This window comes from Sander vitreus, chromosome 12, assembly GCF_031162955.1.
Source record: "Sander vitreus isolate 19-12246 chromosome 12, sanVit1, whole genome shotgun sequence".
In the NCBI taxonomy this organism is placed as follows: Eukaryota; Metazoa; Chordata; class Actinopteri; order Perciformes; family Percidae; genus Sander; species Sander vitreus.
In genome coordinates, this window is record NC_135866.1 from 26,683,254 (window position 1) to 26,698,803 (window position 15,550).

The 15,550-nt window shown below is 45.3% G+C and overlaps 1 protein-coding gene across 1 annotated transcript in view; it reads left to right on the plus strand.

Annotated features, from left to right (window-relative positions):
• Window positions 1–5,792: 5,792 nt before the first annotated feature.
• Window positions 5,793–15,550, plus strand: part of rnf31 (ring finger protein 31) — a 23,613-nt gene continuing 13,855 nt past the window's right edge. Inside the window, exons 1-9 of the mRNA XM_078263984.1 lie at window positions 5,793–5,990; window positions 6,099–6,245; window positions 6,904–7,059; window positions 7,285–7,341; window positions 7,838–8,036; window positions 8,985–9,165; window positions 10,241–10,374; window positions 11,831–12,003; window positions 15,281–15,514. Coding sequence (XP_078120110.1) covers window positions 5,793–5,990; window positions 6,099–6,245; window positions 6,904–7,059; window positions 7,285–7,341; window positions 7,838–8,036; window positions 8,985–9,165; window positions 10,241–10,374; window positions 11,831–12,003; window positions 15,281–15,514 — 1,479 coding nt within the window. The remainder of the gene's footprint in view (window positions 5,991–6,098; window positions 6,246–6,903; window positions 7,060–7,284; window positions 7,342–7,837; window positions 8,037–8,984; window positions 9,166–10,240; window positions 10,375–11,830; window positions 12,004–15,280; window positions 15,515–15,550) is intronic.

Consider the following 15,550-nt stretch of genomic DNA (forward strand, 5'->3'; position numbering starts at 1 on the left):
CACAAGACCCCGGCTGAGCGCCGCTACGTTGGAGTTTAACCCGGTGGACGAGAGGGTCGCCTCCCTACGCCTGCGGGTTGTGGGGGGGAAAACTCTGACTGTTGTTTGTGCATATGCACCAAACAAGAGTTCGGAGTATTCGGCCTTCTTGGAGACCTTGAGTGGAGTCCTGCATGGGGCTCCAGTCGGGGACTCCATAGTTCTGCTGGGGGACTTCAACGCGCACGTGGGTAATGATGGAGACACATGGAGAGGCGTGATTGGGAGGAACGGCCTCCCTGATCTAAATCAGAGTGGTTGTTTGTTGTTGGACTTCTGTGCTAGTCGTGGATTGTCTATAACGAACACCATGTTCGAACATAGGGATGCTCATAAGTGTACTTGGTACCAGAGCACCCTAGGCCAAAGGTCAATGATCGATTTTATAATCGTTTCATCTGATCTGAGGCCATATGTTTTGGACACTCGGGTGAAGAGAGGGGCGGAGCTGTCAACCGATCACCATCTGGTGGTGAGTTGGGTCAGGGGGTGGGGGAAGACTCTGGACAGACCTGGTAAGCCCAAACGGGTAGTGCGGGTAAATTGGGAACGTCTGGAGGAGGCCCCTGTCCGACAGACTTTCAACTCACACCTCCGGCGGAGCTTTTCGTGCATCCCTGTGGAGGCTGGGGGCATTGAAACCGAGTGGACAATGTTCAAAGTTTCCATTGCTGAAGCTGCGGTGAGGAGCTGTGGTCTTAGGGTCTTAGGTGCCTCAAGGGGCGGTAACCCACGAACACCATGGTGGACACCGGTGGTCAGGGAAGCCGTCCGACTGAAGAAGGAGTCTTTCCGGGATATGTTACCCCAGATGACTCCGGAGGCAGTTGCAAGGTACCGAAGGGCCCGAAGGGCTGCAGCCTCTGCCGTGAAAGAGGCAAAGCAGCGTGTGTGGGAGAAGTTCGGAGAAGACATGGAGAAGGACTTTTCGGTCGGCACCAAGGTACTTCTGGAAAACCGTTCGCCACCTCAGGAGGGGGAGCGGGGAACCATCCAAGCTGTGTACAGTAAGGATGGGACGCTGTTGACCTCAACTGAGGAGGTAATAGGGCGGTGGAAGGAGCACTTTGAGGAACTCCTAAATCCGACTAATACGCCCTCTATGGTAGAGGCAGAGCTGGAGGATGAGGGGGGATTGGCATCAATTTCCCTGGTGGAGGTTGCTGAGGTAGTTAAACAACTCCACAGTGGCAAAGCCCCAGGAATTGATGAGATCCGTCCAGAAATGCTTAAAGCTCTGGGTGTGGAGGGGTTGTCTTGGTTGACACGCCTCTTCAACATTGCGTGGAAGTCTGGGACGGTGCCTAAGGAGTGGCAGACCGGGGTGGTGGTTCCCCTTTTTAAAAAGGGGGACCAGAGGGTGTGTGCCAATTACAGGGTATCACACTTCTCAGCCTCCCCGGTAAAGTCTACTCCAAGGTGCTGGAAAGGAGGGTTCGGTCGATAGTCGAATCTCAGGTTGAAGAGGAACAATGCGGATTCCGTCCTGGTCATGGAACAACGGACCAGATCTTTACTCTCGCAAGGATCCTGGAGGGAGCCTGGGAGTATGCCCAACCAGTTTACATGTGTTTTGTGGATCTGGAGAAGGCGTATGACCGGGTGCCACGGGAGATACTGTGGGAGGTGCTGCGGGAGTACGGGGTGAGGGGGTCCCTTCTCAGGGCCATCCAATCTCTGTACGACCAAAGCGAGAGCTGTGTCCGGGTTCTCGGCAGTAAGTCGGACTCGTTTCAGGTGAGAGTTGGCCTCCGCCAGGGCTGCGCTTTGTCACCAGTCCTGTTTGTAGTATTTATGGACAGGATATCGAGGCGTAGTCGGGGTGGAGAGGGGTTGCAGTTCGGTGGGCTGGGGATCTCATCGCTGCTTTTTGCAGATGATGTGGTCCTGATGGCATCATCGGCCTGTGACCTTCAGCACTCACTGGATCGGTTCGCAGCCGAGTGTGAAGCGGCTGGGATGAGGATCAGCACCTCTAAATCGGAGGCCATGGTTCTCAGCAGGAAACCGATGGAGTGCCTTCTCCAGGTAGGGAATGAGTCCTTACCCCCAAAGTGAAGGAGTTCAAGTACCTTGGGGGTCTTGTTCGCGAGTGAGGGGACAATGGAGCGGGAGATTGGTCGGAGAATCGGCACAGCAGGTGCGGTATTACATTCAATTTATCGCACCGTTATGACGAAAAGAGAGCTGAGCCAGAAGGCAAAGCTCTCAATCTGCCGGTCAGTTTTTGTTCCTACCCTCACCTATGGTCATGAAGGCTGGGTCATGACCGAAAGAACAAGATCCAGGGTACAAGCGGCCAAAATGGGTTTCCTCAGGAGGGTAGCTGGCGTCTCCCTTAGAGATAGGGTGAGAAGCTCAGTTATCCGTGAGGAGCTCGGAGTAGAGCCGCTGCTCCTTTGCGTCGAAAGGAGCCAGTTGAGGTGGTTCAGGCATCTGGTAAGGATGCCCCCTGGGCGCCTCCCTAGGGAGGTGTTCCAGGCACGTCCAGCTGGGAGGAGGCCTCGGGGGAGACCCAGGACTAGGTGGAGGGATTATATCTCTAACCTGGCCTGGGAACGCCTCGGGATCCCCCAGTCGGAGCTGGTTAATGTGGCCCGGGAAAGGGAAGTTTGGGGTCCCCTGTTGGAGCTGCTACCCCCGCGACCAGACCCCGGATAAGCGGATGAAGATGGATGGATGGATGGAATTTCCCCATACATTATGTGTCTCTTTGTAGGATTTTCTGTCTGTGGTGTCTTTGTGTCATTTTTGTTTCCTCTGGGGTTAGGATTGGGCATCGAGAACCGATTCCAGAAAATTACAATTCCATTGGAATCGTTTCTTTATTGGAATCGTTTGGAGGATTTGGTTTCAAATCCGATCATCGCTTCCCAATTTAACATGCGCAAGTTTTGGTTTCCATAGCAACCAGGCGCTCGTTGTGTTGCACCCATGGAGCACAGTAAGCAGCGCTCTAGTGTGGCTTTATTTTACGTTGAAAAAGCCCGGTAAAACTGCAAATCACCATTGAATCAAAATAAAACTTTCCTCTTATTTGTGAAAATAAGCATGTGACCCGTTTCAACTCCACCCCTCAAAGAATCAAGAATCGATAAGAACCGGAATCGAAAGGAAGAATCGGAATTGGAATCAGAATTGTTAAAATCCAAACGATGCCCAACCCTATTTGGGGTTGTTTTGGGTCTCTGTGGTCATGACGCGTCTCTTTGTAGTCAGTTTGTGTCCCTTTTGGACCTTTATTATCACCATATCTGTGTCTTATAGCGCTTTTCCATTACATGGTACCTGCTCGACTCGCCTCGACTCTACTCGCCTTTTTTGGTTTTCCATTACGAAAAAAAGTCCCTGGTACCTGCTAACAGGTACTTTTTTTAGTACCACCTCAGTCGAGGTTCCAAGCGAGCTGAGGCGAGCCGAAAAGGTGACATGAAAGCAACAGAGGGGGTGTCCTGAACAAACCCGCTATTTTTAAATAGTTTAGCCAGCTGTGTGTTTTTGTTTTTTTTGCTGCCTCCAGCTTCATTTGAAATGAAATGTGTCTTCTGGCTGTGGCAACAACAACACACCTTCCACGTTCTGTGTGTTGCGTTAGGTCACCGCAGTTTCCTGCGGCGCCGCCTTTTTTACCGTTCTGCGGATTCTCCAGGCAGAGCTTTCGCCATAGCCTACATACACACACACATGGACCGCTCGACGCACGCACCAGCGCACAAGTATAAACATCAGGCCACTTGCATAGTATACGGCGAAAGCTCTGCGTGGAGCCTCCACAGAACTGTAAAACAAGCTCAAGTGGCCGGATGTTTATACTTGTGCGCTGGTGTTTGCGTCGAGCCGGCATATAACGACTAGCCACGCTGAGGCGGTACTAAAATCTGCAATGGAAAACAGACGCACAGTGTGTCGAGGCGAGGCGAGCAGGTACCTTGTAATGGAAAAACGCCATTAAATAGAGATGTTCCGATACTGATACCAGTATCGGTATCGTCTCCGATACTGCCTAAAACGCTGGTATCGTTATCGGGAAGTACTGGAGTTTATGCACCGATCCGATACCACGTAATAAAGCCCTAAAGAAAATCTACGTTAAAGTAGTTTATGTTATTTTTCCGTTTTAACTGACTGTCAAACTGCAGAATAAAAGAACGTTCTGTGGCATTCATGTTTCACAAAGAGTTTAACCTGAGCCAGACCGACAACAAAGAGAGATATAATATCACATCCATACAGGGATAGTAGAATACAGTTGTTAAAACATAATAAAATATATGACACACTGGTATCGGCCGATACGCAAGTTCAGGTATCAGAATCGGTATCGGGAAGCAAAAACTGGTATCGGACCATCTCTAGTCTTAAACATTGGAAAAGCTAGAGCAGATAACAATTAAATAACACTCAAAGCTTAAAGACAAAACCTAAAGCTAAAGAAGTCCAACTACAATCATTAGAGCTGAGAAAGGGTTTTAGTTACATTCATTCGTCTTAGGTGCTGCACAAAACGGCACGGGACGGCACGGTGCTGCACCTAAACCTTACAGTGGCAGGGAAAACCTTAGTCACTTGGTCCCTCTTCTAAAATCTGAAAGGTGCAGTATATCTGCAGCCATCTGATACATGTAAGGAGCAACATTATTTCTAATTATTTCTTTATTTATAATAAAGTATAATTATCTCAAAATTGTACAGTGCTTGAGTGTTGCTTTCCTACCCCGGCGCTGCTGACTGGATCTTACTCAGCCATTTTTAACCTTTTTATTTATCCAGGTAAGTCGATTGAGAACAATTTCTCATTTGCAACGACGACCTGTCACATTCACACAGCTACTCATTCATACCTGGAAGCTGCCCAGTACAACCACAGTCTGATCTGCTGGCCACTGAGCAGCTCCACTGGAGCGGTTGGGGTTAAGGGCCTTGCTCAACGGCACCACAGTGGTGGTAATGAGGGAGGGACAAGCGCTGTTTTTTCACTTTCCCCACCCAGATTTTATCCTGCCTGTCTGGGGATTGAACCGGCGACCTCTCTTCTCTAACCTTTAGGCCACCACTACCCCCACAGCCATGACTGCCCCAGCAGCATTTGTTGTTGCTTTAAACCTGTGCCTTTCCTGCTATGACAAGTGAAAATGTCCTCTTTGGAAGTGATTTATTTAGGAAGGATAAAGAAAACATACTGAATGCTTTGATGCTGGAAATAAGATGTAAGTCGCTCTCTATCTCTATCCAGAAACGGAAGTTAGAGAGAGGAAGACCAAACTCTGGGGCGTTCTCATTACTCTGACATCTAGATAACCGAATATTTTATAAATGTATGTGACTTACTGTAGATGCGTCCGTATGGTTTTTATCTAGGGCTGCACGATATGAGGAAAATCTCTAATTGCCATTATTTTTGACTGATATTGCAATTGCGGTATGATTCACGCTATTGGAGGGAATCATCATTTTTATATCAATATTCTTATTTTCATTGAAAAATATTAAAATAAAAAAATGAAATGATTATAGTGTGATTTGTGCGAGGATCTGTACCAAACAAAGGTTTTTTTCTTTAGTCTGTAGGACATCTGCAGCACCACAATACTTCATTCAGAATGGGTTGACACATATTTTGCCTTTCACAAATATTGCACCCCCACCTGGGATTTGGATATTGCACTAGTCCATATTGTGATTTCGATAAAACTGTGATTAATTGTGCAGCCCTATTTATAGCGTGTGTTTGTGTGTCTGTGTGTGTGTGTAGAATGCCATCTCTGTCGGAGCAGCTGCAGGAGGTGCGGAGTCTGGCTGAAGTGTGTCTGTACTCTGGTGGCAAGGTGGTGGAGGTGCGGGTTGGGGTCATGGCTATGGCAAATCTACCCTTACCACCCTGCTCCAAATACTGCCACATCGCCGCCGAGACCATGGTCATAGCAAACAGCTTTGGCAGCAACAGGAAGGAGGTGAGAGAGAACAAGTGCACATACAATATCCCCGCCTGGAAATACCTATAAGACATCCATCCTGTGGCTTGTGGGCCAAATGTTCTGTTCTCTGTGTTTCTTCTTCAGACCCTTGCATCTCTCCAGCGTTTGTCTACGGCGTTGAACATCCTAGAAAAGTATGGCTGTAATTTGACAAACCCCAACAGGCCAAAGTACTGGAGAACTGTGAAACACAACAACCCAGTGTTCAGGGCCACCGTTGATGCTATTCAGGTAACAAAAAAACCACATTATAGTAGAGTATTAGTGCTCTATAAAAGTACTAGGGATCAAAAGAACTTACAACAAATTAAAGTGAATACAAAGAACCGACAACTGAGTAGATGTTTACGTGCAAGCCTTCATGACATATCTGATGGCATGTATTGTCAGTCGGTCTACTAATTGTCTGTATTTGTCTACAATATTGTAGACAGACGGTATTACAAATATAGTACAGAAAGTAGTTAGTAGAGATATGAGCATATTCATTGTTCTCACTCACTCCTCCATTTGGCACAGAGTAGTCATTGTTCAGATGGTGAACAGCCTGAACAGGCCCTGAACTTGTCCTGATCCTGTCCCAAACCTTTCCCAAAACTGCTCAGAAACTTGTTCCAAACCTGTCCTTCACCTGTCCCCTTCTTATCCTGACCCTGTCCTGATCTTGTCCCAAATCTGTGTTTTTTCTTGTCCAAAATGCTACAATTTTCTCTCAATTCTCAGTCCTTTTTTACTCTCGATCCCAAGGAACGATTTCCCGTGCTGACTGACAGGACTTCTACATGAAGGACCTGGGAGGGTTTAACTTAATACTCAACTGTTCGGGAAAGTAAACAAAAAAAAAAGTGGCGTGGTCACGTTACATCCCGTTTGTTCTTTTCGCTCCCAGGGAGGACGAGCAGTGCTCTGTCTCTATGGTTACTCCAATCAGCAGCCAGATGGGCTCAGTTTCCCCGACGATGTCACAGATCCTGATGTGGGCCGAGTTGCTGCAGTAACACTCGAAGTGATGAGTCTGAGGATGGAACTAGAAACACTTATTAAGGTGTGTGTGTGTGTGTGTGTGTGTGTGTGTGTGTGTGTGTGTGTTTATTGTTGTAATCATTGTAGAAGAAAGTTTTAATGCTTTAATGGTGATTGTATAATCGTTAAGCTGCTTTATTCCGAGGCACTGGTCTGGTATCCTTATACGTGTATGCGGAGTGCATTGTATTTTTTGCTTGCCTTGAAATAAAAAGCTTTAATAATAACTTATTCAATTTGATCACAGGATGCTCATCCCCACCCTGAGTTCTATGAGAGAATCCTTCCTACGCTAAGACACAAGGTAGAGTCCATCGTATCTGTCGTTTTAAAGGATAGGTTCACAATTATAAGTAGTCTTAAAATAATTGTCAGGTATCTATATGAACATTGTAAGCTTTTGTCCTGTTCATACTGGCCATTCAAATATCCCTTCATAACGTGATTCCAATGTAAGTCCTCGATTTGTGCAAAAATGTGTTGAAAAGTTCCAAATCTTCCAAAGTAAGTAGTCTTCTTAGTATAAAATTGCCTCTCAATGTTTTCCTGGACAGTGTTTCCTGTTGACCTGCAGTGAAGGGACAAAGGGAATTCTATACTTAAAAAGGTTATACCTTCGTAAAATACTTACACAGTGGGCTGGCGAGGAGAGCTTTGTCTGATAAAGCCAGTGTTTCTGGTATTAGTATGGCATTACACTGAATAGAACCATGTCTTATTTTGAATGACGTTTATGATGACGTGGTGATGTAGTGCCAATTCTTCACAGTCAGCTTTTGCCCACTCTGCTCTCCTCTCAGGATGTGGGTCTCAACACTGACACTGTGGTCTGCCACTTCTCCTCCACTTCATGCCGTTCAGGCGGTCAGACCAAGTCTCTAGCCTTCCCCCTCCACCATCACTCCTCCAGGGAGAACAGTCATGGCCAGTCCCTGTCCTCCAACCACCAAAGTCTCAGGTCCATTCAGGTCTTTCCCACTTCTTCAAAAAAACACCCAGGTGAGGAGAGAAAGCACTATTTTAATGCTTTGACTACTTGGTTAGCTATGCGTTTATCTGTGCGTGTTTACAGCGTGTGTCCATCTATTGACAGACTGTATGCAAGTACATGCATGCACACACACACACACACACACACACACACACTCACACTCACACTCACTCACACTTCCCCCTTTCAAATCAAGTGATTTTTGCTTATTATTAGTTATTTTTTATAAGAATTGATTGATTGATGTTGTATCACTTCCCCAGTGTTAATAGCAACTCCCTACTTAAGCTTGATTCATGGTTCTGCGTTTAATCTACGCTGTAAGTACGTAGGTACGCATAGATATGGACCCTAGGCCGTAGCCTGACATGCACCTCCCCAGAAATGTAACATGTCACGGCGACGCAGACCACAACGACTATGATTGGTCGGCTTAGCTGGACTCTCTGTGAACAACATGAAATCAAGGAGAAGGGTTAGGTTTTCCTGCTACAGCGCTTCGACCTTGGTCAGACAGCACAGGGGAGACACTTTGTTTCTCTGACACTTTGTTTCTTCTTATAGAGTCGGCACTCGCTCCGAGGCTAATCCCCCCCCCGTCACTCTCTTACTCGCTATACTGCAGCACACTACACACTCCCCACGCATACACACATACCGGCCCTGCTATTCTCTTAAAGATATATCCTAGAACTACGCAGACACACCAGCGCACAAGTTTAAATCCTCACAACCGTGTAGGCTGCTTATGTGGGCTATGGCGTAGGGTCAGCGTGGAGACTACATACTACTATAAATCAGCCTTAAGGGCACGGTGCTGCAGTGGTTAGCACTGTTGCCTCACAGCAAGAGGGTGGGTTGTTGATGTTGTGATAATATAATTGTGAATTGGCACAGATTATAGTAGAAAATAATGTAACCATAGTTGGTACAGTAAATTGTTATCTGTGTTCCAGAGAACTGCATTATCTGTGGAATATTCCGTATCTCTGCCCACTGCCTCACCTGCCTCCTGGGGCTCTGCTCAGAATGTGACAGACTGTACCACTCCTACCCTGAGAGGGCCAACCACCGTCGAACAGCTGTCTCATCATCCTCATCATCATCATCATCCTCCAAAAACAGGAACAGTCAAGGGTCAGGCAATATGAAATGGCAATACTCTGATCCCACTGGCCCATAGCCAGGACTACTTGTCCAATATCAAATAACAGTTTACTCCAGAAATTTAGTCCTCAAGTCATCGCTGACTTAGGGAGTCACTTTCTTTGCTGCTCAGCTGCCCTTTTCCGCTATTTGTGGTTAGGTGCAGATCTATTGTTGTTGTTTCCCTGTTGATTAAATAGATGTATCATTATGTTATATCATTGTCCTTCCTTTTTCATTTTTTTTTTTTTTTTTTTTTTTTTGCCCTAAACAAGTTCAACCAATCAACTTCTGTAGTTGACAAACAGTCCGGGCTATGGTCAAAGTGAAAGCTGATCACAGCAAACTGTAGTGACAGTTTAGACATGGTAGATGTCAAAGTGTTAGAACCAAGTGCTAGTATGACTATGCTAAGTGTGTGAAAATGTACAGTATATTCAGTCGTTACAAATTGATGCAGCAGTGTAACCCCTCATTTCCACCAACTGCGGTACGGCTGCAGATCGGCTCCGCTGCGTGTCGGCTCCGTGCTCCGCCGTCCTTCAATACCCACCGGGTCCGGATTTGTTGTGGAACGGCTACGGCAAAGACTGACAGCTGTAGTCACGAGGATCCACGAATTCACGTAGAATAGAACCCAAAAACCAACAACCGTTTGTTTCCATCCAGAGGAGTAGAGGGGAAACAACTCTGTGCTGTGTTTTCAAGGTGTAGTGCAGGGAAATATGATCCGCCGTGAGCACTGTGTATTTTATTTTGAAAATTAACCGGATGTTTAATTTTGTTTCTGTGCTCGACTTCCTGTCCCGCACAATCTGCCGTGTGCTGAATTGCTGTGGAGCTCTCCGGCGTCCGTCAAAAATAGAAGCTCTGCGTATCTGCTCCCGAGGGCTGCGGATCACCGGAGCTGGGACGGAGTCGGAACGCAGCCGTTCTGCAGTCAGTGGAAATACACACGTTGACTTTAATGGAAACCTAATGACTCTGTCGCCGTTCCGGGGGGAAACGCAGACGTTCCGCAGTTGGTGGAAATTGGGGGGTTACAGTCCCTCTTCCCGTGTTTCAGGTCTTCCGCCTGGTGTTGCCTCCACTGCTCTAAAGTCAACTCCGTCCAGGAAGTGCTGTGTGAGGAGTGCGAGCGCCCTCGCCTGGAATTGATCAGCTCTAAAGTAGACGAATCTCAGCCTGCCACCGTCACTGGTCAGTTGTCTCTTGGTGCATCCCTCAGCCCCAGTATCCCAATCAGTCCAGTATCTAATCACACCTCCTTCATTCTACTACTTTCTAGTTTCCTCTGTGACATAGAAACTGAGATAAAAGCAAATACGTCTACGGCAGCTACCCTTCACTTATTACTCCTGTCCTTTTGGAGAAAGTTGTTAGGCTTGTCGACTTGAAATAATTATGTATTAATTGAAGTATGCATTGTACAGTCCCTCCAGAAAAACGCGATTATGCGATCACATAATTCAATGCATAATCAGCCAAAGTCTGCATATTTATGCGGGGGGCGCATTTTTTCAAATACGCCGCACTTTCGCTGCATAAATTGCCGATTTCTGTGCAAAATATGCGGGGCTTGCATGATTTCATAATCCCCGCATTTTCGTTGCAAAAAAGTCACATATATCTTAGCAGAAAGTTGAAAAATGTTGCTTTTACTTCACACGAGCAGCCATTTTCCCCTGTTGCCATGGGAACGTTATGAAGTGACGTAATTACGCGACGTGAACGTCATCGAAAAGCTGCAAACCCCGCGATGAAGCCGTGATGAAACCGCAGTTTTTTGCAAGTTCCCGCAATTTCATCGCATAAAATTGCATAAATATCCCGCATATTCCATCGCATTTTTTAAGAAAATCAAGGAGTTTTGCCCGCAACGATCACAAAAAAACGTTTTAAACTTTTTCCGCATTTTTCTGGAAGGACTGATTGTAGTCAGTATATCGTGATGATTTCAATGTTTGTAATTTAAATTGTGAAAGTAATACTTGATTATAATATTTAATGTGTATTGGTACCTTTGGTTACACTTTACTTGAAGGTATCTACATAAGAGTGACATGACACTGTCATGAACGTGTCATAATGATTATAAACAAGTCTGTTTATGACATAACGCTTCTTTTAGTAAGTGTCATTCGGTTTTTGTCATGACAAGTTATGGTTAGGGTTAGAGTTAGGGTTCATGTGTCATGACTGTGTCATGTGTTCATGACAGTGTCATGTCACTCTTACGTAGATACCTTCAAGTAAAGTGTTACCGTACCTTTTTTATTTTAGGCCCAAGAACAGCCTCAGCCATCAGTATGTATGTGAAACTTCAACCGGACTAACATTACCAGGGGACCTCATGTGATTTAGAAGTTACCCCCATCATTACCAGCAAGTTCTGCTCAGTTTTGACTGCCCTAAATTTACACTTTGATCTTTAGTCTCTTTAACCCTTTTCATTGACAATGGTCTAAGCTTATTTACTTCTTAGGAAAGCAAGAAATGGTCCCCACAGCCATGGTACCTTTGGAATGGTACATTTACATTAAGTTGAGGACATGATTGTTACTGATAATAATGTGACTTGAATTAGCTGACATTTGTGTGTGTGTGTGTGTGTGTGTGTGTGTGTGTGTGTGTGTGTGTTAATGTGTTTTCTTAGACTGGCAGTGTAAGAGCTGTACCATGGTGAATGCAGCCAGCAGTATTCTGTGTGAAGTGTGTGAAAGACCTCGTTTGGCTACACGACCTCCAGTGACCCCGTCACACCCACCCATCACCCCCCCCAGACCACCGGCACCAGTGCTGGGCATGCCCGGTGACCCCGACAGCCAGGTGTGTCACATAATAATCACATCCTCTGGGTTATCCTACTAAGAAATACATCTACATCTAAACATTCATTATACTGTGAATGGAAATTTGAGAAATCTCAAGGCATGTTTTGAAATGCAGATGGTGTGGGTGGGTGTGGGTGGGTGGGTGTGGGTGGGTGTGTGTTGTTATTATTTATTCATTAATATTTTTTTATATACCGCCACACATAGCTGCAAAGAGCGCTACCTGACTTTTTTTTTAATTTTTATTCTATTTATCAATGTGATTATACTCACATCTGTTTTGTATTTATCATTTCATTTCTGTGTATTCCAGCCCCAGACAAGTAAGGCGTCCATAGTCCATAGTGTTAGCATGTGGTGGCTGCGTTCTGAATTTCTCACTCACTGCAAGCATAAGCGTAAGAAAATGTGAGGGCAGCTAGCGGCACAACCAGGGGTTGATGCAGACGGTATAAGTGAAGTATGAAGTGAAGTTAAGGAGGGATCTGAAGGAAAGGTGAACATCCTTGACTTTACAGCAAAACTACTGACAACGGCACTCGAGCTTGAAGAAGATGAGGACCTCGGTATTGAGCGAGCGTATCGGTCGCTGGCACCAACACCATCAAACTCTTATATTTCCACATCAATTGTGGTCATAGTCGTCAACTTTCAAACAAAGCAGCAGATTGATAACAAAGGCTGGAGCACAAAAGATCTGCAACTTCTAATTTTTAAAGGAATAATTACTTTAACATCACAGCATATCTGAACTACCTTTTCTCCATGTGTGAGACGGATATTCGAAACAATACACTAATAAAATCTGCTAGTTTTAAAGGAAACTGAAACACAGTATCAGTGGTAATGTATCAGAAAAGCTCTCTTTCTGAGAACAAGTCCTTTTTAAATCAATCTCTCACAAAGCCTTCAGAGGGAGTTAGAGCGAGAGTGATACTGTTCTCTGCAGCAACAGCTCAGAAAATGAATCCTCCCTTCACCCGATCTGTGTTCATGGCTGCTATAGGATAAACGCATCGATCCCTGATTCAAGCCTTCTGCTGACCAGCTTCTTCAAAAGGTTCCTTGAAGGACGAAGGTCCCCAGACCTCCATCAGTTGATTATGTTCTTCACTTTTTTGCTCATTTTAGATTAACTATCACGTAAAGGTGCTGTACTCAACATTCAGAACATAGCAGCAAACAACTATTTAACCCTCTGAGAACACTCAAAAAGCGATATTACAGAATTTCATTTCAGACATTTATTTACTATTTCAATCATATATGACCTAAGACTTTGGTAGATTCATTTCAAGCAACAACACATCATAAGTTAAGCTTTGTTTTCAAAAGAGATTTGAGGAATTTCAAAAAGCCAACGTGAACGTTTCAGCTTTAGCCCCAAATTATCCCTTTACACATTGCTTTAGAAAAAAATGTGGGCGTCACTGTATGGAAAGCTGAGATTGTTCTGAACATTTTGATATGGAACACATGGGGATAAGTTATATGCAAATACCCTAAAAAGGTAAATTTAAAGTGCTCATATTATGCTCATTTTCAGGTTCATAACTGAATAACTAACTCAATTGTATTTAGAGGTTATATCAGAATAGGTTTACATGGTTTAATTTTCAAAAAGAACCATATTTTTGTTGTACTGCACATTGCTGCAGCTCCTCTTTTCACCCTGTGTGTTGAGCTCTCTGTTTTAGCTACAGAGTGAGACATCTCACTTCTGTTCCATCTTTGTTGGGAGTCGCACATGCGCAGTACCTAGCTAAGGACTACTAGCCAGTCAGAAGCAGAGTATGAGGGCGTGCCCTGACAGTACCTAGGTAAGGACTACTAGCCAGTCAGAAGCAGAGTATGAGGGCGTGCCCTGACAGTACCTAGGTAAGGACTACTAGCCAGTCAGAAGCAGAGTATGAGGGCGTGCCCTGACAGTAGCTAGGTAAGGACTACTAGCCAGTCAGAAGCAGAGTATGAGGGCGTGCCCTGACAGTAGCTAGGTAAGGACTACTAGCCAGTCAGAAGCAGAGTATGAGGGCGTGCCATGCTAGCAGCTAGGCGAGCATTATAACGTGTGTCACAAAGTGATGCACATTTGTCTCTGAAGTAAAGGCTGGACTACAATAGAGATGTTTGGAGCAGTTTGTGAACAGTGTTTTCTGTTGGAGATGGTAAGTCCCTTTGGGGTGGACTTTGGGCTTTTTCACTTTGTAAACCTATAACATGCACAAAAAAGATATATAACACAATAAAGGAAAGGGAAAAAGCCAAAAAGTATAAAATGAGCACTTTAAGAAGATATGTGAAAATGCCCTTACACCTCAGAGGGTTAATCATAACTGTATATAACTATAACTACATAAGCATCGTCAACCGGAAATGACGCAATACGCTCACCGCAGCACGTCAGCCAAGCAGGAGGCAGGACAGCCAAGCTATTGTATCCAGTTTCATTGATTAAAGTAGAAGCCGCTCCACATATGCATAATACGTTGTGCCCAATTACGTGTTTAATGAAGCCGGCCTGGCGCTCAGATCGCCTATTAGCGATCTCGAGTAACCACGATTAGACGTTACGTTGAAAATACAAGCAATTGCCCAAGCCTATTTGGTTTGTCTGTCTGTCGGTTTGTTCGTCTGTCAGCAGGATTATCATTTAGGTGACTTTATCTGTGACTAAGATTGATTATAGCTTAGGGTGTGCACTTAACACAAAAAACATTTGCAGATAATGTTTTGGCTTTTGTATACTTAAAGCTACGTTGTGTGTCTCTCATCTAGCGGTGAAATTGTATATGACAACCAACTGAATATTACTTTCTAGCCCTTCCTCCTACGCTGGCTGAACCCAAAAGTATTAGCTCTCTCCATCGTTTACATGCAGCTGTTCTAGCGTTGTCGTTTTAATTCTCTTTTTCGCTTCCCTGGGAGTAATCTCGCCCTTGCATTCGTCATGGTGCCAATAGGCGTAAGAGGACGAAATGCGACATAATGAGTTATGTCCCTCTTTTGCTAATGTATTTTTAAGATGGAGGCGCTACATGGCTGCCGTCATTCGAGCAAGTCGGTCATATGCATTCTGAATGTCAGATTCTACGCTTACGAGAATACTTTGATTAGTTGGTAGAAGTAATTACACATGAATGAGTACATATTTGTGAAAGAACAAAGGGGTTTTTGCTAAGAATCAACTCAAAAAATGACACAACGTAGGTTTAATTACTCTCTCTCTCTCTCTCTCTCTCTCTCTCTCTGCCCCTCTATATCTCTCTGCCCAGTGGGTGTGTCAGTTCTGTACGTATCTGAACTACTCTCCAGCTACAGTGTGTGAGATGTGTGACCTGGCTCGTCCAGAGCCTGCACCCCTGCCTGCGAAGCTCCGCCCTCCCTCCCCTGTCAGACGGGTCCCCGCCCTGCCAATCAAACCCAAAGAGCCCGCTCCTGAAGACCTGGATTCCTGGAGGCAGAGGCTCATGAAGGAAGAGGGACTGAAGCTGATCCAAATGATTAGAGCAAGTCACCTTCATCGCCCGTCATTGTGTCACTAC